This window comes from Barbus barbus (assembly GCF_936440315.1).
Source record: "Barbus barbus genome assembly, chromosome: 40".
Taxonomy (NCBI): domain Eukaryota; kingdom Metazoa; phylum Chordata; class Actinopteri; order Cypriniformes; family Cyprinidae; genus Barbus; species Barbus barbus.
This window is the reverse complement of record NC_136718.1, coordinates 12,363,133-12,383,580: the sequence shown is the minus strand read 5'-3', so window position 1 is coordinate 12,383,580 and position 20,448 is coordinate 12,363,133. Positions and strand designations below refer to the sequence as shown.

The 20,448-nt window shown below is 37.0% G+C and overlaps 1 protein-coding gene across 1 annotated transcript in view; it reads left to right on the top strand.

Moving 5' to 3' along the window:
* Positions 1-3,753: 3,753 nt before the first annotated feature.
* The window catches only part of LOC306860079 (laminin subunit beta-1-like), a gene marked incomplete at both ends in the record, with an annotated part of 29,886 nt that continues 13,191 nt past the window's right edge, over positions 3,754-20,448 (top strand). The window contains 13 exons of the mRNA XM_079401603.1: positions 3,754-3,790; positions 12,173-12,342; positions 15,501-15,636; positions 16,482-16,555; positions 16,682-16,870; positions 16,983-17,046; positions 17,923-18,125; positions 18,229-18,349; positions 18,430-18,618; positions 18,702-18,881; positions 19,068-19,180; positions 19,285-19,364; positions 19,886-20,042. Of these exons, the coding sequence (XP_079257729.1) occupies positions 3,754-3,790; positions 12,173-12,342; positions 15,501-15,636; positions 16,482-16,555; positions 16,682-16,870; positions 16,983-17,046; positions 17,923-18,125; positions 18,229-18,349; positions 18,430-18,618; positions 18,702-18,881; positions 19,068-19,180; positions 19,285-19,364; positions 19,886-20,042 (1,713 nt within the window). The remainder of the gene's footprint in view (positions 3,791-12,172; positions 12,343-15,500; positions 15,637-16,481; positions 16,556-16,681; positions 16,871-16,982; positions 17,047-17,922; positions 18,126-18,228; positions 18,350-18,429; positions 18,619-18,701; positions 18,882-19,067; positions 19,181-19,284; positions 19,365-19,885; positions 20,043-20,448) is intronic.

The following is a 20,448-nucleotide window of genomic DNA, read 5'->3' as shown; positions in this document are numbered from 1 at the left end:
TTCAATGACATTCGAGCATTATCAACCAAATTTTTAACAAATTGGTTGACTCTTGATTACCTTAAATGTGTTTTTGTTTGTATTTAATGGAAAAGGGAAGTGTTAGGAAGTACAATAGCTCTATGGCTGAATCTGAAAGTTACCACAGGTTTTAAGTTTACTCTTAGCTACTGTTTGGTCTTACTCCGGAAAAGCCGGAGGGATGGAGCTCACGTGAGAGCACTCAGGTTGGTTAGAGATTAACCTTGGTGATAGATGGTCTTTAAACAAGCACAGAAGACAGCGCCTGTCCTGAATTAAGATTCAATATCCTTCTTACACCAAGTGATTATAAACGTAACTTTATTAGATGCCTGTATATTTTCACACAGCTAGACTTGGCAAGCGAAACGAAATGAAAAAAGCAGTCAAATCAGATCTATGATTTCTTGTCCCCTACACACAACAGTGATATGTCTTTGAGTATGAATGAGAGCACACCAGTTCTGTCAAATTAGCCAAGTAGTTACACTCAATTTCAGTGCTTTCTCAGTAATTGATTAAGTTCTGTTGTCACTCCACCTCAGTTTTGTGTGGTTGGTTTATATGATGTCTCTATTTCCAGGAAATATTTCTCTGAAACCCACCAGTGACTGATAGACTGAGATATCAGACGTTATACCTGCAGATATCATGTTATACCTGCCTTGCTCAGAGCAGATGTCTCACATTTGCTGAGGGCTTTTATCTGACAGAAGAGCCCTCAGCAGCATATATCTATCTATACATTTTCTGATAAGGACTGAGAAGAAGAGTCAAATACTTCAGTTCTTTCAGGTAATGCTGGCTTTGAGTCATTTACTTCACTACTAAGTGAGCGAGCAAGTGAATGAATGAATAAATGAACACATTTTTCTTACGTTTCAATAAGTTACCAGTGATAGCCATCATAACAAAGCAACTGTCTTGGGGAGTAGATGGTTTACCACATTTCACACCCATATGCTCTCGTTTATGAGTCACTCATGCGTGTTGTGAGTATAAATTAGTAGTGTTTGTCTTCATGTGGTCAGGTTGGCCTTTGCAATGGCTGATGTTTGCAGATAAAGCCATTAAGCTGCTGTCTTAACAGCTGTGTGCGCTGTGGATGAGTAAGATTCTGTCTCAGATATCCTGTCAGCCTAATGAACACTGAAGACCAACGTCAGTTTAGTCTCTTTATTTAGGGTGTAAGGAGTATTTTAATATGTTATACATTAATATTGATCTCTGTAATATTTCATCTGTGTTAGTTCTAATGTAAACGTATTGAACTCTGTTTAAACTCTGATTTAAGTATGTTAACAAGATAACGCTATCTAGCAGACTGACAGGCAAAGATTTGACAAAATTGATCAAAATCAGTTTAGCAAGGCATGCCATTGCCTTACAACAAAAGTGTGTTACATAACTTTTTTATTATAATTTTTTAGGGTCAGGCACAAGAAAAAGAGATAATATTTATTTATTTATTTCATCAAAAGTGAAAAAACAATTGCTAGCAGTCCAAATGGGCCAGCAAAATTACTTATATTAAATTAAAAAAAAGTTTTTTGATTGATTGATTGCATTTTTTATGTTGTTTGTTTTATTATATTTTTTGGTCCAAAATGGCCAACAGAACAAATCTTTTTTGTTGAGTCCTGAATGTGCACTTCAGTCTAGTTCAGTAAATAACTAATGCTATACGTGATAACATTACATGAAAATTCTGATAGTGTTCAGGAATGTTCATCATGGATGATTACATCCAAAAATATAGTAAATTTTAAGAAATACATAAATCCTCTAGGGAAATATTGGGGTTTTATGTTTCCTTGCACAAAAATCTTCAATTCAGCTCAGCATCTCTTTCAAGTTTTTCCTTCTGTTCAGAGTTGTATTGGAAGGGAAGAAGGTGTGTGTGTGGTCAGAGAAAGCCAAAGCATCACTGCCCTCCCCTCTGTACCCCTTAACCAGCTCAATGCCCCCCTAAAGAATGGTTCAGTGCATTCCGTCAGCCTGGAGACCGGCTCCCCCTTTCACACAGTGGCTTTCAGAGTGACAGCTGCATTTGAATAAGAATCGCTCTCCATTCACCCCATTGCTGCGCTGAAGGCGGGGGAACCGTTTTCCATCCACTCTGATTGGCTTAAGCAGATCCTTCTGTTTTTGTCCGGAAAGGGCAGTTGTGCCTGTAAAGTTTTTTTTTTTTTTGTGCTTAACTTTACACACTCACACTTTTTTTTTTACACACACCAGAATATCACACACACAACCAGCCTCAGCCTTTTGAGCTTGCGTGAGTACTATGTGTTTCTTGTATTTTACATATAAGGATTTAGATAAAGAACCAGAGACTCTGCTGTGTTTTGATCGGTCTATACATATGCAGGTCATGCTGGTATTATCTGTTGCCTTGTAAGTTTTGGGTCTGTAAATCCTGTCTTCATCCTTTTATTCCCTTTATCTGTGTCTTTTGTCCTTCCTCTTTGATTTGACAGTGTCATGTTGTGCTCTTTATCTGAGAGGCATCATACCTTAGCTATGATGGTCTAGATTTGATTTTAAGGACTGTGATTTTTCATTTAATGTCTCATATTACAGTAAATTATTTCATTTCAGAATATTTAAGGAGTTTAAATGTTTCCACATTGTTTCATAATCAAAATTGTAGTTTTTTTTTACAAAAAAAAAGTAAATTACTTGTGAGGCTTTAAGTTATTTTTGTGGCTCTGTGCTGTGGATGTATTTGCTGATATCAGTGAAAGAATTAGTTCACTATAGTAGTTTAGTGAGTGTGAGAGGATTTTGTGGCAGTGAATCATGGAGTGGAATCTGTGTGGGAAATGGAGGCTGTTGTATTGTGTGGTGGAACTGACCTGTCACTCCTCTCACCCGCACACTGAAGAGCCTGCAGCCAGGGGCCCGGCGCTCCTCTCTTCAGATCACACTCATGCTCCCACCAGAAAAAAGCTGGCTTCACTCTCACCTTAAATGTTCAGTATTGATTTGGTGAAATGCCTAGTTAAATTGCACTGCATGTTATATACTATAGTGCACTAATATATATATTTTTTAAAGTAATGTATGATAAGTAATGTGTGAAAGTAATGTGCTAATTTAATTGTTTTTGTTAATGTTTATTTATTTTCATGTAGATTTTTGACTATATTTGACAGGTGTCTGCTTAGCCTCAGTCAGTACAGCATCACAAGTGACTATTACATTTTGAGTGTATGTTTTTATAACTTAGATTGCTTTAATATATTCATATTTTAATATTGATTATCAGTGTTAATAATTAATTATTCTTAATTGAATTGTTGCACTGACCTTAAATTCTGTTTTTAAGTTCAGTTTTTTCCCCCATTGATTGTATAGTTAATGTAAACAAATAGTTAAATTTACTACACAATATGAAACCATTAAAGAGTATTTTAAACCATATTTGCAATTGTTTTTGTCCAGGGAATAATTATGTGTTGTGAAAATGATATTCAAAAGCTGTAATAAACTCACCATATTGCTATAATTTAATACTAAGAAAACATTTTTCACAGTCAGATGCTGTTGTTTTAAGTTCAGATAATGTAAAAGGCAATTTAAAGAATTATGAATCATATAAAATATTTTGTTAACTTTAGCACCTGATGCTACAGTTTGGTTGTGACCTGAACCACTTTAATATTTTTCTTATTTTTCTTTACATTTCAAGCTCCTGGAAATCAGCTGCCAATGATTGTTTGATAGCCCATGGTGATGGCCAGATATTTCAGTGTTCTCCTTCTGGGTAAGTGCGCATGTTAAATTGAACAGATTTCTGTATGTACTAGATTTGGTGGTCATACCTTTACCTTCCAGATGTCAGATAAAAAGCTTAAGGTGGGATCATAAAGTGACTGATGACAACACAGACAAACCCATGTGATTATCAAAGTCTGACTCTCCAGTGAGGTGAGCGGGGATAAACTTCTTAAACAAAGAGAAGTTCAAACCCACAGTCCCCCACCCAGGAGGTCTTTCACAGTAGCTCCCACGAGAGCCCTTTTCAACACAAAACAATCTAGACTTAAGCAAATGAAAACATAACCAACCTATTACCCCTCTCTCTCCTATAGCATCAGTGCCTGGCCTTTCTCTCTCTGAAGAAAAGTAATCACAGGCATTGTGTTTGCTTGTCCTTGTGTCCTTTGTGTTTCATAATGAAAGGTAGGCTATATGTATTATGGAGAGGAAACCGTACACCTGTGGCGAACTCTGCTAAACAAGACAAGGAAAAGTTCTGTTGATGTTTCCACAACACTGAAAGATCACAAATCTCTAATGACCACCCTAAAGATCATGCAAACATACAAATGAGTGAATTCCTAATTAGGTGTGCTGCTTTAGTGTTTAGTATTAGGTGCCGTTCACACAGAACATGTTTTTGCATTCCACTGCACTGCATTTCCATAGTTTTTTTCAATGTAAACATGCGCTAAGCATATGTTTTTGAATTGTTTTACTGTGTCTTGCATGACATGCTGCTCTGAAAATGCGCTGCTCAAGTTAAATGTTTTTTTATTTTTAAATAAGCATGTAGGCTTTTGCAGGGGTTTTTCGTTGCATTGTACTGCTACATGCTAGACAGTTGTGCTTGAATGTTGTTCTCACTTGTGCATTACACACCAGCTAACTGCTCAAGTTCTTAAATTCTAAACGTTCTAAAACGAGCAACGCTAAGTTAAAAATTGTCATTAGTTAATGTAAATGTGTCTCTAGTTTTTTTTTTCATTGCACTACCCTGCGTCTCTTTTTGAGGTGGATGTTTTTGCCTGTTGGGCTTGCATCTTTTGCAGAGTCTTGAAAAAACCAGCATATGCTGGTTAGGTAGGTTTTGAAGCATGGATGCTGGTTTGAGCTGGTTTATGCTGGTCCTTAGCTGGTCATGTGCTGGTACTAAGCTGGTCAGGACCAATTTAGGACCAGCACATGACCAGCTTAAACCAACACATAACCAGCATAAACCAGCTCATGCTTCAAAACCTACCTAACCAGCATATGCTGTTTTTTTCAACAGGGTTGCGCGGCACATTTAAAAAATGCATCACTGAAATTAAACTGTTACATTTTTAGCACATCTATAGACCTTGTATGGTTTAATTCACTGCCCTGCTTCTCATTTTTAAAGACAAAAAAAACACATTTTTTTATGTTTTTCTAGGTAAATATGCATGTTTGACTATTGTGCTTGCGTCTTTTGCAGCTGCTGAAGAATGACACAATGTTCTGAAAATGCAACCTACCAGTTAAAAATAGTTCAATTTTTAAATGCATCTATATACCTTGGGTTTTAATTTCACTGCCCCGGATCTCACATTTTTCAATTCAAAAACAAAAATGCTGATAGAGTATCTATAAAGCTTCTGCAGTTCAGTGCTAAATGTACTGAAATAGTTCTGTGCTATAATTAACTTAAATTATTGCCATTCATTTAGTGCAAACATGCTTCCTTTTAGGTTAATTAGACTCCGATATAATTAGACTTATATAATTAGACTGCACATTGCACCCCTGGGAACCAGGTGATAGATGTTTTAATAGTTAAGTGAAGTGTTTGAGTGCTTTTTAGCTCTAATTTGATGGGCTAACAGTTTTAACACATGCTTCTGACACGTAGACCTGGTGTTCATGCAGAGGATGCACATTTCAATCAAGTCTTTTTCACTCTCTACTATATGCATTGAATCAAAAGAGAGAGCGAAAACTGAAGGAGAGGAAGAGAAGTGGAGAATAAGAGTGGAGAGCAGAATTTCATTAGCGAGGGTGCTTGACTGAGAATGGAATGAGAGCAGTGCTGAGGATGGCCATTAGTTTTGACATGTGAGGGAGAGGGGGATCAGCACGCTTAGTTTGGCCCATTATTCGCATTGTAGCACAGTGCAATTATCAGTGCATTTATTATTTTATCAGGATCCTTATATGCTCAGTCATCAGTTATTTAGCTAAATGACTAAATGTATATTCCTTGTTGAAAGTACTTCACTTAAAAGATTAAATGACATGGATTGGAATGGATGGAAAATGGAAAAAACACTGCAATATTGGCGCTGTTCCAAACCCTAGCGAGCTGCCTACCCAGACGGCATGTTTAGACATCATACTGTAGGTCCGCTCCCAATGTGAGGCTGTTCTGAACAATAAAATTATGCTGCTATAGTTGGAGCCATAGCCATGTGGGCAGAACTCCAATATATGGTGCAGCTGTGCCTTAGGTGACCCAAAATTAAGTTTTGAGCTGCGTCCAAAATTGAATTCTGTCAGAGTAGGTGCTGAGCGAACAAGCTTTGCAACTGTTAAAACAGGTAGTCAGAATGTAATCTGGACTTACTACATAAATACTTTTCATTCAGACATACCATTCTTTTCACATACTGTTTTAGGCTACTTTAGTGAAGTATGCACTTTGAGTTCCTTTCCTGGTCTTTTGAATTGTGAGCATTAGCCAAGTCCCTCTCATGTTCTTTTAACCTAGATATGTGTGATATGAAGATATTATCTGCATTTCAGCCAGAATTTAGAGCATGAGATGAATGTTTTGGGAATGATTACGGTCTCCGGTGTGTGATTTCCATACGTGTTTTTTTAAAAGACGTTTTAAGTAGTGGCTGGGAAGTGGGGATCAATGAAGGAGTGTTAAACAAGCCTCCAGTTGATTCTTATTGTTTACCTATGGAGTCTACTTAAAGGGATAGTTCACCCAAAAATTAAAATTATGTTATTAAAAGGGTCGTATTATGCTCTTTTACAAAGTCTTGATTTTGTTTTGGGGGTGTACTAGAACATGCTCTCATGCTTGGTGGTTCGAAAAGAGCATTTTTTTCCACATAATTTACATTATTACAATAACTTTCTCCCCAGCCTGGCACAAACGGCTTGATTAGTTCCAGGTTTGATGAAGGCCCGCCTTCCGAAAAAATAAATGTGTTGTGATTGGTTAGATGTCCCAGTGCGTTGTGATTGGCGAACAACTTAGACATTGTTTCAAAATTCCGTCTGCTCCTGTATAGTAAAGGATGGCGTCAATATTGCCATATCAGTTTGAGCCAGATTCAGTCCCTGATAATATTGAACAAGAGGATCGCGCATAACCTTTGCATACACGGATATTGCAAGACATATTAGAGTGGTAACGTTATGGTTTTTTTTTTTTTTGGCTAAATCACATTTTAGATACGATGTCAACAACCGCTTGAAATAACTACATTTACTAAGTACAGATAAGTGCAACGGTAATGTATTATGCTTATTGTTATTTAATTTTAACATTATAACATGAATTACAGTTGAATTTATTTATACCATAGTCTCATAATTGAAGTGTAAATTCTGCAGATTACATTATTGTCCAGTATTGTACTGTCAGCAATTTAAGTGGGAACTGCTCCGTCTTTCAGCAAAAGCTTTTTTGGTGAAACCAGCACTGTACTCCCTCATGTTGTGGAAGCTGTCCTCAGTAAAATATGCAGCACACAGTACCAAATTGGGGCTAAAATGCTCAGGAACAGAGTTAAAAATAAATTGCAACCACTGTTTCCTGATGTCGAACTCAAATTAAGATATTTTTGATGAAATCCGAGAGCTTTCTGACCCTCCATAGACAGCAATGTTCTTACCACGTTCAAGGCCCTGAAAGTAAGGACATCATTAAAATAGTTTTGCGATACTACGTGCGCAGATATCAACAGCTCAGCTGAGTTGTAGGTTGCCTGGTTGTGGCCACAAATGGGTTGAAATTTGTATGATGTGTTGACTGTGAGTAGGATGCATTTTATACAAGGTTGTTGAACCTTGGGGTTTGGGCCATACAAATTACAGGAGTTTCCCAGGAGAATTAAAAAAAGGGAGGGGGTGGTAGATGGGTGTGAAATATGGGAGACTCCCTGGAAAAATGGGAGTGTTGACAGGTATGGACCTAATATCATCATTATATCACAAAAAAATTGGTGTAACAACCAATCACAGTTTTGCTTGTTGTTTTTTAATTTACGCTATAAATTTATAACGGAAGATGAACACCTGAACAAATCCACTGCTTCCCAGGAATTCAAATGCTAATCATCACAGATAACATGGCCTTGTGTTTTACAGTATTTTCTTGTGGCACATAATCAAATTGTGAGCTCTGTGCTGATTTTACTCTCTGTACTTGATGTAGGCCAGTGAGACTGTGTTAATGATTGTACAAGGAATATGATCAAGGTGTGTGAGCATGTGCCATTGTAATGGAATGTCTCTATGTGTCTTGCAGCATGTGTACTTTGTGAACTCTGGCCTATTTTGAAATAAACTGCATGTAGACTTCTATAATATGTATATATTATAATATGCAGTATGGAAAATGCATATTCATATTGAGCACAAATAAATATCTAATACTGACCAATAATTGTAAGTTAAAAAATCTCTAATATGGTCTAACACTGAAACAGCACTAATTTGTCGTGAATCCTCTTAGAGCTTATATAAGTCATATGTCACAAGATTGTTTGGAGACACACTAGTCTCTTCTGCGGTGGTCTCAGCTTCCTTATGACATGCGGTTCAGTACATGTGACAGCTTGTTGTCGAATGTTTGTAGAATGCCATTCCTTAGCTACAGATGGGCATTTTGTAAGACCAGTGTGATATATTTTTACACCTGGAATTTTTCTCTTAATGAATGACATTTTCCTGGCTTGGCATTCCTGTACTGTTGTCACTTTGCAGATGCTCATCTGCCTCTTGAACCGGAGACGTTGTTGTGTCTCCAGCCAGATGTTTAGCTTGTATCTGTCTGTGTTGTAAATGTGGCATGTAGGTAAGAGGGTGCGTGATAGCTTATGTAGTTTGTGGGTGTGTTAAAGAATGCAGGGGCAAGTAGCCGTGTGCCTCCCTCAACATAAAAGCTGTTTGTTTGTGATCTTGTTTATACCGAGTTCTATTCTGGCATTTATTTGTTTATTTATTTACTTATTATAAATATAAATCATATAGTAAATAAATATTTGTGTGTACATAAATGAGCAATATCACACAAGTAGCAGTGTGATATGGCTGTATATACAGCCATATTGCATTTATACAGCAGTTTGATTGCACAAGTGTGTAAATAAAAAAGAGACGACAACAACAAAGTGTCTTTAAAAACCCTCTTTTGTGCAGAATTACTTCCTTCTGCCACAGATTCAAATCTCGGTTTGACAGTTTAACAGCTGAGCCCAAGCCTCTGTTACTAATTCGAAAATGTCACTTTAGAACTAGTAACGAAGGAACGCTGAGTTGCTTCATTAAAAGCTTATTGTATTACTGTATTAATATTTGCTGTGTGTTATAATGTAACTAATGTAATATGTGAAATAATGTAACTAATCATCATCACAAACATACACCGTTTCTCAATATTAAATACTACTATTATTTATATAAAATATTATTTATTGAATAATAATATTTAATCAACAACAACAACAGCCATCATAAAAGTTGCTAGGCAGTTCAGTCAAAAGTACAAAGGCAGCACTCTGATATATAACATTTAAATTTATATAAAATATAACATGATGAGATACCCTTAGCCAAAACTGTATGCTCTGGAACAAATAATAGATTAATGAGAACAAAGACTGTCCATTAGATTACCCAAAATGAATTAAATGTCATGTTTAATCACTAAAGAGACAAGAGCCAGTGGTAAATTCCAGAAAATCTGGCCGAGGTAAGGCTGCTCTTTAATTGTAGTTAATTAGTCTACTGAAATATTTAAGAGGTAATAATCCACTGCATGTACAGATATTATCCATATTGCTGTAGGTGATGCCTATTTATTTCTCTTTCCCTCTATCAGTCTTTTCCACATTTGTGTTGACACTTTGAAGGAGAAAAAGAATTTGTGGAGGCTCAATGACAGACTATGCCAAAACAGTCAAAACCTATTCTTGCCTACCACTCAAATCTACAAACACACACTCTTACAGTCACGTTTTCGCCCTTGCTAGTCAGAACATGAGAAGTCATGAAGAGAAGTCCTCAGGGAGTCTGTTATAAGGGATGCCGCAGCGTCAGCTCTTATAAGGCAGAAAACTCTTTGTGGCGAAATGGTATTTTCTGGTGTGTGTGGCCTATAAAGACTGAAGTGCACACTGTGCTTATGAAAGTTCCTCAGACCTGTCCTGTAATTAGCAACCTGAACTCTCAACAGATTGCCTTTGAATACCCCCATCTACCCCCATCTCGCTAGAAAGCTAGCGAGATTGTGAACGAAAGGTATTTGCGGATATTCTTTTTTCCACGGGAATCCCCAGCTCTCACTCTTACAAATATAATAAACAAACACACATAGAGGTCAACATTCCCTTGAGAGATGTAATTGTAAACTCCATTGTTATGCTACCAGAGCTTATGCTAGACCTGTAGAGAAATGTGTTTTAAAAAATTATAGTGTATGTATATAATGTGTTTTATAAAACATAATTTTTTAGCATACAAATAGCACAACTGTTTACCCAGGGAGAGTCGGATGTGTGCGGACACACATTCCAAAGATCAGGACCTTTATTCCTTCATTATGTGGAATTTTACAGTACGTGAGTTAACCATAAAGCCTTTCAATGCCCTCACACACTGTTTAGCACCTTGACGTAATCAAATGGAATTTATGGTGCTTGTTTTCGTTTTTTTTTTTACTGAGAAGGGGCCAGGTTTTGATATTGTTATGAACTTTAGGCTTATCTGCACACTTGTGCAAAGAATAATGTTGAGCAATTGAATGATTTACTGATTATATGCCTAGTGATATATTAAATTATCGCCCAGCGATTATATTAAACAGATAAATAAAACTTTACCTAATAAAACTATACATACAGTACACATAAAGCAATACAGCCAATCTAGGTTGCGTGATTATTTATATCATTGCAAAATCTAAACTATATTATCTCCAGCTTGGTTAAATGTTTAAACAATATTACCACCCAGCTCTAATCTGCTAAATGTGACTATAGGATATTTATAGGACTATAAGATATTATAAACATCTTGATTTTCTGTAAAGCTGCTTTCAAACAATGTGTATTGTAAAAAGCACTATATAAATTAATTGGATGACTTCATATACTGTGTATTTGTATTTTTTCTTATAGTATTGTATTTTAAAAGTCAAATGGTACATTCCTGTAAATTTATTCAAATAATTTATCTCATTATTCTGTTTTGAGATGATAGCATTATTCAGAGTCAGCGGTGTGTTAAAAAGGTTTGCACCGAGGGGACCAAAGATTGACCAGGACATTGGTTTTCCAGAAGGCTTCTAGCCCCTGACTGCCGAGACCTGTCTGTTGTAATGATAAAGAAAAGAGGTCAAACACATTAAGATGTACGGTCACATAATTATTGCCATTCTCCACCGGCCACATCCTAACCCATTATGAGCTGGTATAGTTTGGGGGTGTGATTACGTGCTAGTCCTCTGTAATGATAGTTCCACAATGTTAGAGATGAATGTTTGAAATCCATGTAAGACCTCCCACACATCTGGATTTGACAATGTCTGATAACCCTATGATGAACTCTGGATTTTGAAAGGCAAATGCAGTGCATTTTGAGCCCTCCCTTTGCAGAGGTAACCATGTGGAACAAAGCCAGTTATTTTCCTGACTCAATGAGAAACTAAACCCTCAGTCTTTGATTCTGCCGCCTGGGTGGGACCATGAGCCTCATGAGGTCATCAAACAGAAGCCGCTCTGCTTGTATGCAGTGCCATCCAATCAATGGCTGTCGTGTGCAAAGAAAAGTGCGTCGTGGGTCAGGAAAAACTGATGCATGAGTTTTTACATTATCTTGATGTGGATCAATTCATTCACCACTTCCTTAGAAGGTGCATTCCAGTCAGAACTGTGGGATGTTTGGTCATCTTAAGTGAAATTTGTAGTCCTAGGGAATGTATGTGTGAATATGGCCGAAGGGCCACTTAAAGAGTATATGTATTAAAAGTCACTTCACAGCAAGTGGAAAAGGAAATTTACCCACAAGTCATTGTGCACCACCTGCAGAAGTTTACTTACCTGTGTCAAGTGAAAAATAAAGTCTGTAGGAAGAAGTAAACACGGCTTGGGGACTAATGATCTCCACTTCCTGTCTGTGTTCTCTGAAGTTCTTCCAGTTGTGGCTCAGGAGCTGCCCTCCGCCCCACACGGCTGCATGGAAGGCAGCTGTTATCCGGCGACGGGAAACCTTCTGATTGGCCGAGCTATTAACCTGACAGCCACCTCCACCTGTGGCCTGGGTGGGCCTGAGCAGTATTGCATTGTCAGTCATTTGCAGGTAAAGCCAACATTATTCCTGAACCGTTCTTTCTCTTTCATATAGACACAGAAACATGATCTCATGCTGTGTAAACCATGCTCTCTGCTCCTGCTTGTATGGCCTTGCCCTGTGCTCACGGAAATTATTTGTCATATGAAGATAGATGTGCTCGTGCACGCAGCCCATTTAGAAGTTTTTTTTTTTAAATGTGAGGTAAATTTGTGTACATGAAAACTTACCATTCATCAAAACATCATTGTATTGATTGTAGTTAAACAGTTTTTAGTCATGCCAGGGATTTTCCATTGACTTCTATTGTTTGGCAATTTTAGATTTTCATAAAAATGATCGTTCACCCAAAAATCTGTCATCTGCTTTAACTGTTCCTTCACAACTTTTGTTTATTAAAACCGTTTGTTCAGACACCACTGTGCATTTTTTTTTTTACTATCCTTGTAGGGACATTTGATCCCCAAAATGAAGGCAAAACTTTACCCACACACACACACACACACACACATACACTTGCACACTTGTTACATTACAAGGTACACACGCTGCTGTCTTGCACATGTGTTGCTCAGTATGCCACACCTCTTTTACTGAAGTAAAATCTGCAGCCTAAGGCTTTTCTGTTCGATACGTGTGTGATTTAAAAGATCTTGCATTCATCTACCTCTGTTTGCTTTTCCTCTTTTATCCTGAATCACTACTCCTCCCTTTTCCTTCAGGTGTCTATAAAGCACTCTTTTCTGCCCTCATAAAATGTATTTTCATTGACCGTTTAATGTTTCACGAATGTCTATTTAAAATGTCTGGTGTTCTTTTCTATGTATGTTCCTCTCTTTAAAGCATTTTAGGTGCATAAAATTGACAAACTGTTCAACCGCCTGGAGGCACCACACGTCCTTGACAGAGAGAGTTATGCTTGTTTTGTCATCAGTGCAGGTGTTACCTGTCAGCGGTCTGACAATTTGTCAGTAGAGTGTCTGCAGAGTTCTCCATATTTCCGTTTGTAATGCAATATATCCGTCAAGAGTGTCAAATGGAAATTCTAGTTTTAATTGACTGCACTGTTATCATTATCGAAAAGCACAGTAATAATTGTGATACTTGATCCATAATTTTAACTCTGGTCTTTTTTACATTACAAGATTTATACCTTTCAATTATCTAAACATCCTATAGGACAGGGGGTTTTAAACTTGTCGATGGCAAAGACCTGCATTATATGAATGTGAATGTATGAATGAGCGAATGAAGGAAGAAATTAATGAATATGAATGAATAAGGATGGACAAATGACTATAAATTAATTGGGATGGATGGATGAATGACTGTAAATGAATTAGGATGGATGGATGGATGGATGGATGGATGGATGGATTGATGAATGACTGTAAATGAATTGGGATGGATGGATGAATGACTATAAATGAATTAGGATGGATGGATGGATGAATGACTGTAAATGAATTGGGATGGATGGATGGATGGATGGATGAATGACTGAATGAATTGGGATGGATGGATGGATGGATGAATGGATGGATGGGATGGAGGGATGGATGGATTAATAAGGACAAATGAATAACAGTGAATGAATGGATGGATGGATGGATGGACGGATGGATTATTGAACGAATGATTGAGGATGATGGATGGATGGATTAATGAATGAATGAATCAATAATGATGGGTGGATGAGGATGGATGGATTGATGAATGACTGAATGAATCAGTAAGGATGGGTGGATGAGGATGGATCGATGGATTGAATGAATAAGGATGGATAGATTAGGATGGATAGATGGATGGATGAGGATAGATGGATTGATGAATGAATAAGGATGACAGATAAGGATGGATGGATGGACAAATAAGTCTGAATGAATGAATAAATGAATCAATGAAAAAGGATGAATGAATAAGAATGAATGAATGAGGATAAATGAATATGGATGGATGAATAAGGATGGATGATTTATTGTTTCCTTAATAAAATAATTGGATTTTGGAATGGAAATATTTACTTTATTAATTAAATATTTTTCTACTCCCATTAGAATAATGTTGCATGTATAAACTATAAGAAATATGTTCAGATCAATTGAGAATTATTTGTAAATGACTTTTCACAATAAATATTATTTCAAGGCCATGCTTAATATTTTTGCTAAACATAAATAGAACTTAACTTGAATATATCTTAACAAACCTAAAAAATATATTTTGTAAACAATTATTTTCTCAATTTGATTTAAACTGTGTAATTTAATTGTGGTGTCTTTTCAGCATAAAAATAACTATTTAGAAATATCCAAGTCATTATTTTTATTAATATAAATTTAAACTTATCCATCTTGCCCATCCTATTCCTTGTGTATATATTCTTGCATCCTAAACTAGACTGGGACACCAGAAATATTAGAAAGTGACTTTCTTTATCTCTATTATCCCTATTTCACTCCATGCATTTAAACTGTGTGAATCCACAGAGCTGTTAAGCCGCGCTAGAGGAATTAGAAATGTGTTTTTTGCAGGGCCCCAGTATAGCATTCCTGTAGTTCATAATCCAGTTGATCACTGCTAATCCTATTGTTGGCAGCTCACACTCAAAACTACCCCAGTAAGCATGTGTCTTGTGTGTGGTAAGCACAATATTGTAGAAGTGCTGATATCAGTGTCCTGCAGAGCTCGTGAAGATCTGAAATAGATACTGAGCTTCCCCTGGTCGTTGCTGTGACCTTTTCAAGGGAGCTGAAGAAATACACGCGTCTCAGTCGGTTTAGCCAGGCCACTGCTGGAGGTTTTGTTGCTCATGACAACAACTGGGCTTTGACAAAGTGCTCTGGCATTCGTCCACGCTAACGCTCATGTTCTGACCTGAATCCAGAGGGCCCATTCCCTTCTCCTCCTCTGTTTCCAGGTTGGCATGGAACTTGCCCCCCATTCTGAGGGAATATTTTGCTTAGGCTATGACCCAGATTTTTTTTGTATGTCTTGGCAGCTACCTGAGATGCGAGCCATGCTGGTTTAAGTCGTTACAAATGAAAATGTACCTGAAAAAAGGTGTGGAGAGGCTCCTGTCAGACTGCACTGCTGTTGCTGAGTGCTTTTGCAGAATCAGCATTTTTTTCTCTCACAGTTTTTTTTTTTCTATTGTCTTTGTGCAGGATTTAAATAAGTGCTTTAAGTGTGACTCTCAGAAGCCGTATGATGCCTATCATCACGACAGCAGCCACAGGGTAGAGAATGTCATCTACCAGAGAGACAGCAGAGGAGAACTCACCTGGTGGCAATCTGTAAATGGTGCGTGAGGGTTGCGTTTTGAGACCAAAAGCCTGAGATCGCATTAAAAGTCACATTTAAATTTTTTTCTTTACGTTTACATTTTTTATAGTTTACATTTGCATTTATTTTGAACTTAAGTTTTAGGATTTTGGAAACATGAGAAAATGTTAATTTTTTTGCATGATAAGCAAAGTTAAAATTAATGATTCTTCAAATTAATTATTATTAATACACATTCATGTTAATTAGAATTACTGCATATTCAAATTGAAAAAATGTAAAGCATAGAATTAAATAATAAAAAAAAAAATTAAAAACACCACATTAAAACAAAGAAGATGTATAACATAAGTAATTGTACTACCTAAAATATATTAAATCATTTAAAAAAAATTGTATTTAAAATAATTTGTGATGAATACTTTGTATATTTATTTATTTAGTCATTTTTTTCTAATTTAATACATGGTGATGACAAGTGTCGTAAAGATAATAAGTGTAAAGACAAGTCTTGACAAAACAAACATTTTTATTAGTATTTTTATGATGTTAATTGGTATTACTGTTACTGTTAATTATTGTATATTAGTATTTGATAAAACAAAAACTTTAACAAAGAATTGAAACATTTTCACTGGTGGTCTTAGGTTTGTGGCCCACACCAAATTATAACAAAGAAAATGTATGACAAGAGTGAATTCTCCTACCTAAAATTTATGAAATTCATAAAAACATAATTTTTATTCAATAATTTGTTATGTTATATAATTTGTTTTTATTTGTTATAAAAAATTGACTGTATTAGTTCCACTGAATACTTGTAGGTAATGACCCTCAGTTTTCTTTTGTGTGTTTGTGTGCAGGAGAAGAGAATGTCAGTATTAGACTGAATCTTGAGGCCGAGTTCCATTTTACTCATCTCATCATGAAGTTTAAAGTATGTATAACTGGATATACATAAGCACAGCAATATATTTCAATAATAGATAAGTATATATGTCAGTAAAAGAGAACCAGCTTCCTCACGGCTAAAGATTTGAACCTTCTGTTTGAATCTCCACAGACGTTTAGGCCTGCTGCTATGATAATTGAGCGTTCTTCTGATTTTGGCCGTACATGGAGGCCATATCGCTATTTTGCCTACAACTGCACCAAGACTTTCCCCCGGATTCCTGCCCACTCGCTGCGCTTTATTGATGAGGTCATCTGTGAGGAACGCTACTCTGACATTGAGCCGTCCACTGAAGGAGAGGTGAGTGTGTGCTGAGGCTATTTTAATAAGGATATCTGTTTTTGATGGTTACTTTTGAATGTAGCATGCACCCACAGTCCCGCTATATGATTGTATTAATATTATTTTTTAGGTCATCTACAAAGTGCTTGATCCTGCGATCAATGTCAAAGACCCATACAGTCTTGACATTCAGGGTTAGTGAAATGTAACAAATCTTTTACCATTTAACTGTTTTATTGGATCATTACTTACCCTCAGGCCATCCAAGATGTGGATGAGATTATTTCTTCATCAGAACAGATTTGGAGCAATTTAGCATTGCATCACTTGCTCACCAATGGAGTGAATACAGTGATCCGTCAGAATGAGAGTCCAAACCGCTGATAAAAACATCACGATAATCCACAAGAATCCAGCCCATCAATTAATGTCTTCTGAAATGAAAAGCTGTGTGTTCATAAGAAAAATCCACCGTTATGGTGTTTTAATATTAATGAACCGACACTTCCAGCCAAAATATGATTAAATAATCCATGGTAATGCTTCCTCCTCTGAAAATTCCTTCCCCTGTTGTCCTCTGACATCAAACTTCACCGACATATTTGTTTAGAACAGTTTTCATGTAAACAGTTTTTTTTTTTTTTTTTTTACCAAAGAAAACAAAATTATAGATAGAAGACTTGTTTGAAGTTAATGTCTTGATGGATTTGTTTCTTATAAACACACAGCTTTTCACTTCACAAGACATTAATTGATGGACTGGAGTCGTGTGGATTACTTGTGTTTTTATCAGCTGTTTTCCCAATCTCATTCTGACGGCACCCATTCACTGCAGAGTATCCATTGGTGAGCAAGATTCTCCAAATCTACATCTTGGATAGCCTGAAAAATGTAAATTTTTGGGTTTACTTTTCTTTTAATGGCTTTTGACTTGTGTGTTATTTACTTGCTAAAGCCAATTTTATTCTCATTTACTGTAGTGAGTGTTTATGAGTGTTTTCATTTTGTGTCTACAGCATTGCGTATAATGCAGCTGCCAATCACGTAGTTTGTTAACAATCTTCCCTCAGATTTGTTGAGGATCACTAATCTCCGGATAAACTTCACTAAACTGCACACTCTGGGTGATAACCTGCTTGACCGGCGTCCGGACGTGCTGCAGAAATATTACTATGCGCTGTATGAGCTGGTTGTGCGTGGGAGCTGCTTTTGCTACGGTCACGCGTCAGAGTGCGCACCAGTACCCAGAGTGACCTCCAGGGATTCTGGCATGGTGGGTATCAGTCAAACTGATTAGCAGTTTTGATTTCAAATAACAGCTTGATTATTGTTTGATTGTGAGTGATTTAAAACATCCCATATTTTTGATTGGACAGATTCATGGACGTTGCGTGTGTAAGCACAACACTGTGGGACTAAACTGCGAGCACTGTAGAGATTTCTACCATGATGCACCCTGGAGGCCCGCTGAGACTGATAACGCACATACATGCAGGGGTAAGATACTGTACACACGCATGAAGAAGTTCAATACAAATACAAATGGCAAATAAGTCTTCACTTGTGATTTTTCTCAGAATGCAACTGTAACGGTCACTCCAACCAGTGTTATTTTGACATGGCGGTTTATCTGGCTACGGGGAACATCAGTGGAGGTGTGTGTGACAACTGTCTCCACAACACCATGGGCCGCAACTGTGAGACCTGTAAACATTTTTACTATCAGGATCCAACTAAAGACATCAGAGACCCGGCAGCATGTATCTGTAAGTTGTTCGTTTCCATGAGACTTTTTGTGCATAGTTTTCTCCTGCCTGTTGTTCATGTTGTTTCCTGTGTGTGTGTGCAGCTTGTGACTGTGACCCGGTGGGATCTGTGGAGGGAGGAGTTTGTGACAGTCATACTGATCTGGATCTGGGTATGATTGGAGGTCAGTGTCGCTGTAAGCAGAACGTCAGGGGTCAGCGCTGCGACTACTGCAAAGAGGGACACTATGGACTGAGTCTTGACAACCCACTAGGATGCCAGTGTAAGTGACTGTGTGTGTTTAGTGGATGTGAAGTCAATTCTTCTCAAGTTCATCATGAACGTGTTCCACTAACGGTCCAAATTTTAAACAATTTGAAAATTATGGGCTCTATAAAATGTAATGCTCACCAAGAGGCATCTGTATGTGACATTTATTGTGCTTATCGTTTGTGTATGTTGTTGGTAGCATGTAATTGTGACCCCCGTGGTATCACTATGATCGGGGCTCCGTGTGATCAGATCAGTGGAGACTGCTCTTGTAAGAGATATGTAACGGGCCGCTACTGCAATCAGTGCCTGGTGCGTCTTCACTCTCTCCATAAACAATAACCATCACAAATAATTTTTTGCAGTTTTAATATTGAAAATTCAGAAAATGCCTGTATGTATTTATTTGTGTGCAGCTTGAATACTGGGGACTCAGTAATGACCTGGTTGGTTGCAGACCGTGCGATTGTGACTTTGGTGGAGCAACCAGCAACAGGTGAGTTACTGATTCCAGTTATTGCATTTAAATGTGTATTTACCCTTGATTAGCAATAAGGAAGTGTCTGGTATCTGGGTGTGGATTTGATATGCCAGGATTAAAGTCCTGCATTCTTTTGGGATTTGACTAGGATGTTACTGAATTCAAGAACTCTTTAATTTGTTTAGAGAATTTAACTGAATGGAAGTGCCCAACTGCAAGGTGAAAATAATGAACGTTTTGAATCTGTTTTCCAGATCTGTTTTCTATGTATTTTTTTCCTATAAATATTCTTCCCTTAAAAAATAGAAAATTCTGTGTAATAAATAAAATTTATTATATATATATATATATATATATATATTAGTAAAAATATTTTTAAAAAGTAAAATAAAACTAAGGAAAAAGTTGAGGGCTTCCACAGAATATGAACTGATTTCATTATGAAAACAATTTATTAAACTCTTGATTTGAAGCATTTTAGATATTGAAGATATCTATGACAATTTTCTCTAAACTCTGTTCTCTTTCACCTTCAGATGCAGGATGGACAATGGTCAGTGTGACTGTCGGCCTCATCTGATTGGTCAGCAGTGTTCTGAAGTGCAGCCTGCGTTTTTCTGTGCTTCTCTGGATTATAACAAGTATGAAGCAGAGGAAGCAATAGGTCGCTCCCCTGATGATCCTACTCTTCCAGTGAGTAATGCTCAATTGCACGGAGATCACATTTCTAAAATCCACCTAATACTGGCATTTTAACGATGTTCTATTTGTCCTTTTGGCAGCCTAAACTACGCAGAGTTCATGTCATATTATCAGGGTACTGCTATAAATCTTCCTGTTGTTATGAATAGGTGTCTGTTCTGCTCTTGGGGGTGATGCTGGTATCATGGGTCATGGAAACAGGATCAGGCTCATAGAGTAATATGTGCATGTCTGTGAAAGAATTCCTCAATTTTTCGGTTCAGCTGGATCTTTCGGTCTATAAACTTTGATGTAATGTGTAAAATGTAAAAATGTCTACTTTGTGAGTTTACATTCATGTAAGTTGAACCCTCAGGTACCTTCATTCCACTGTTCTGTGTGACAAAACAATAAGAGC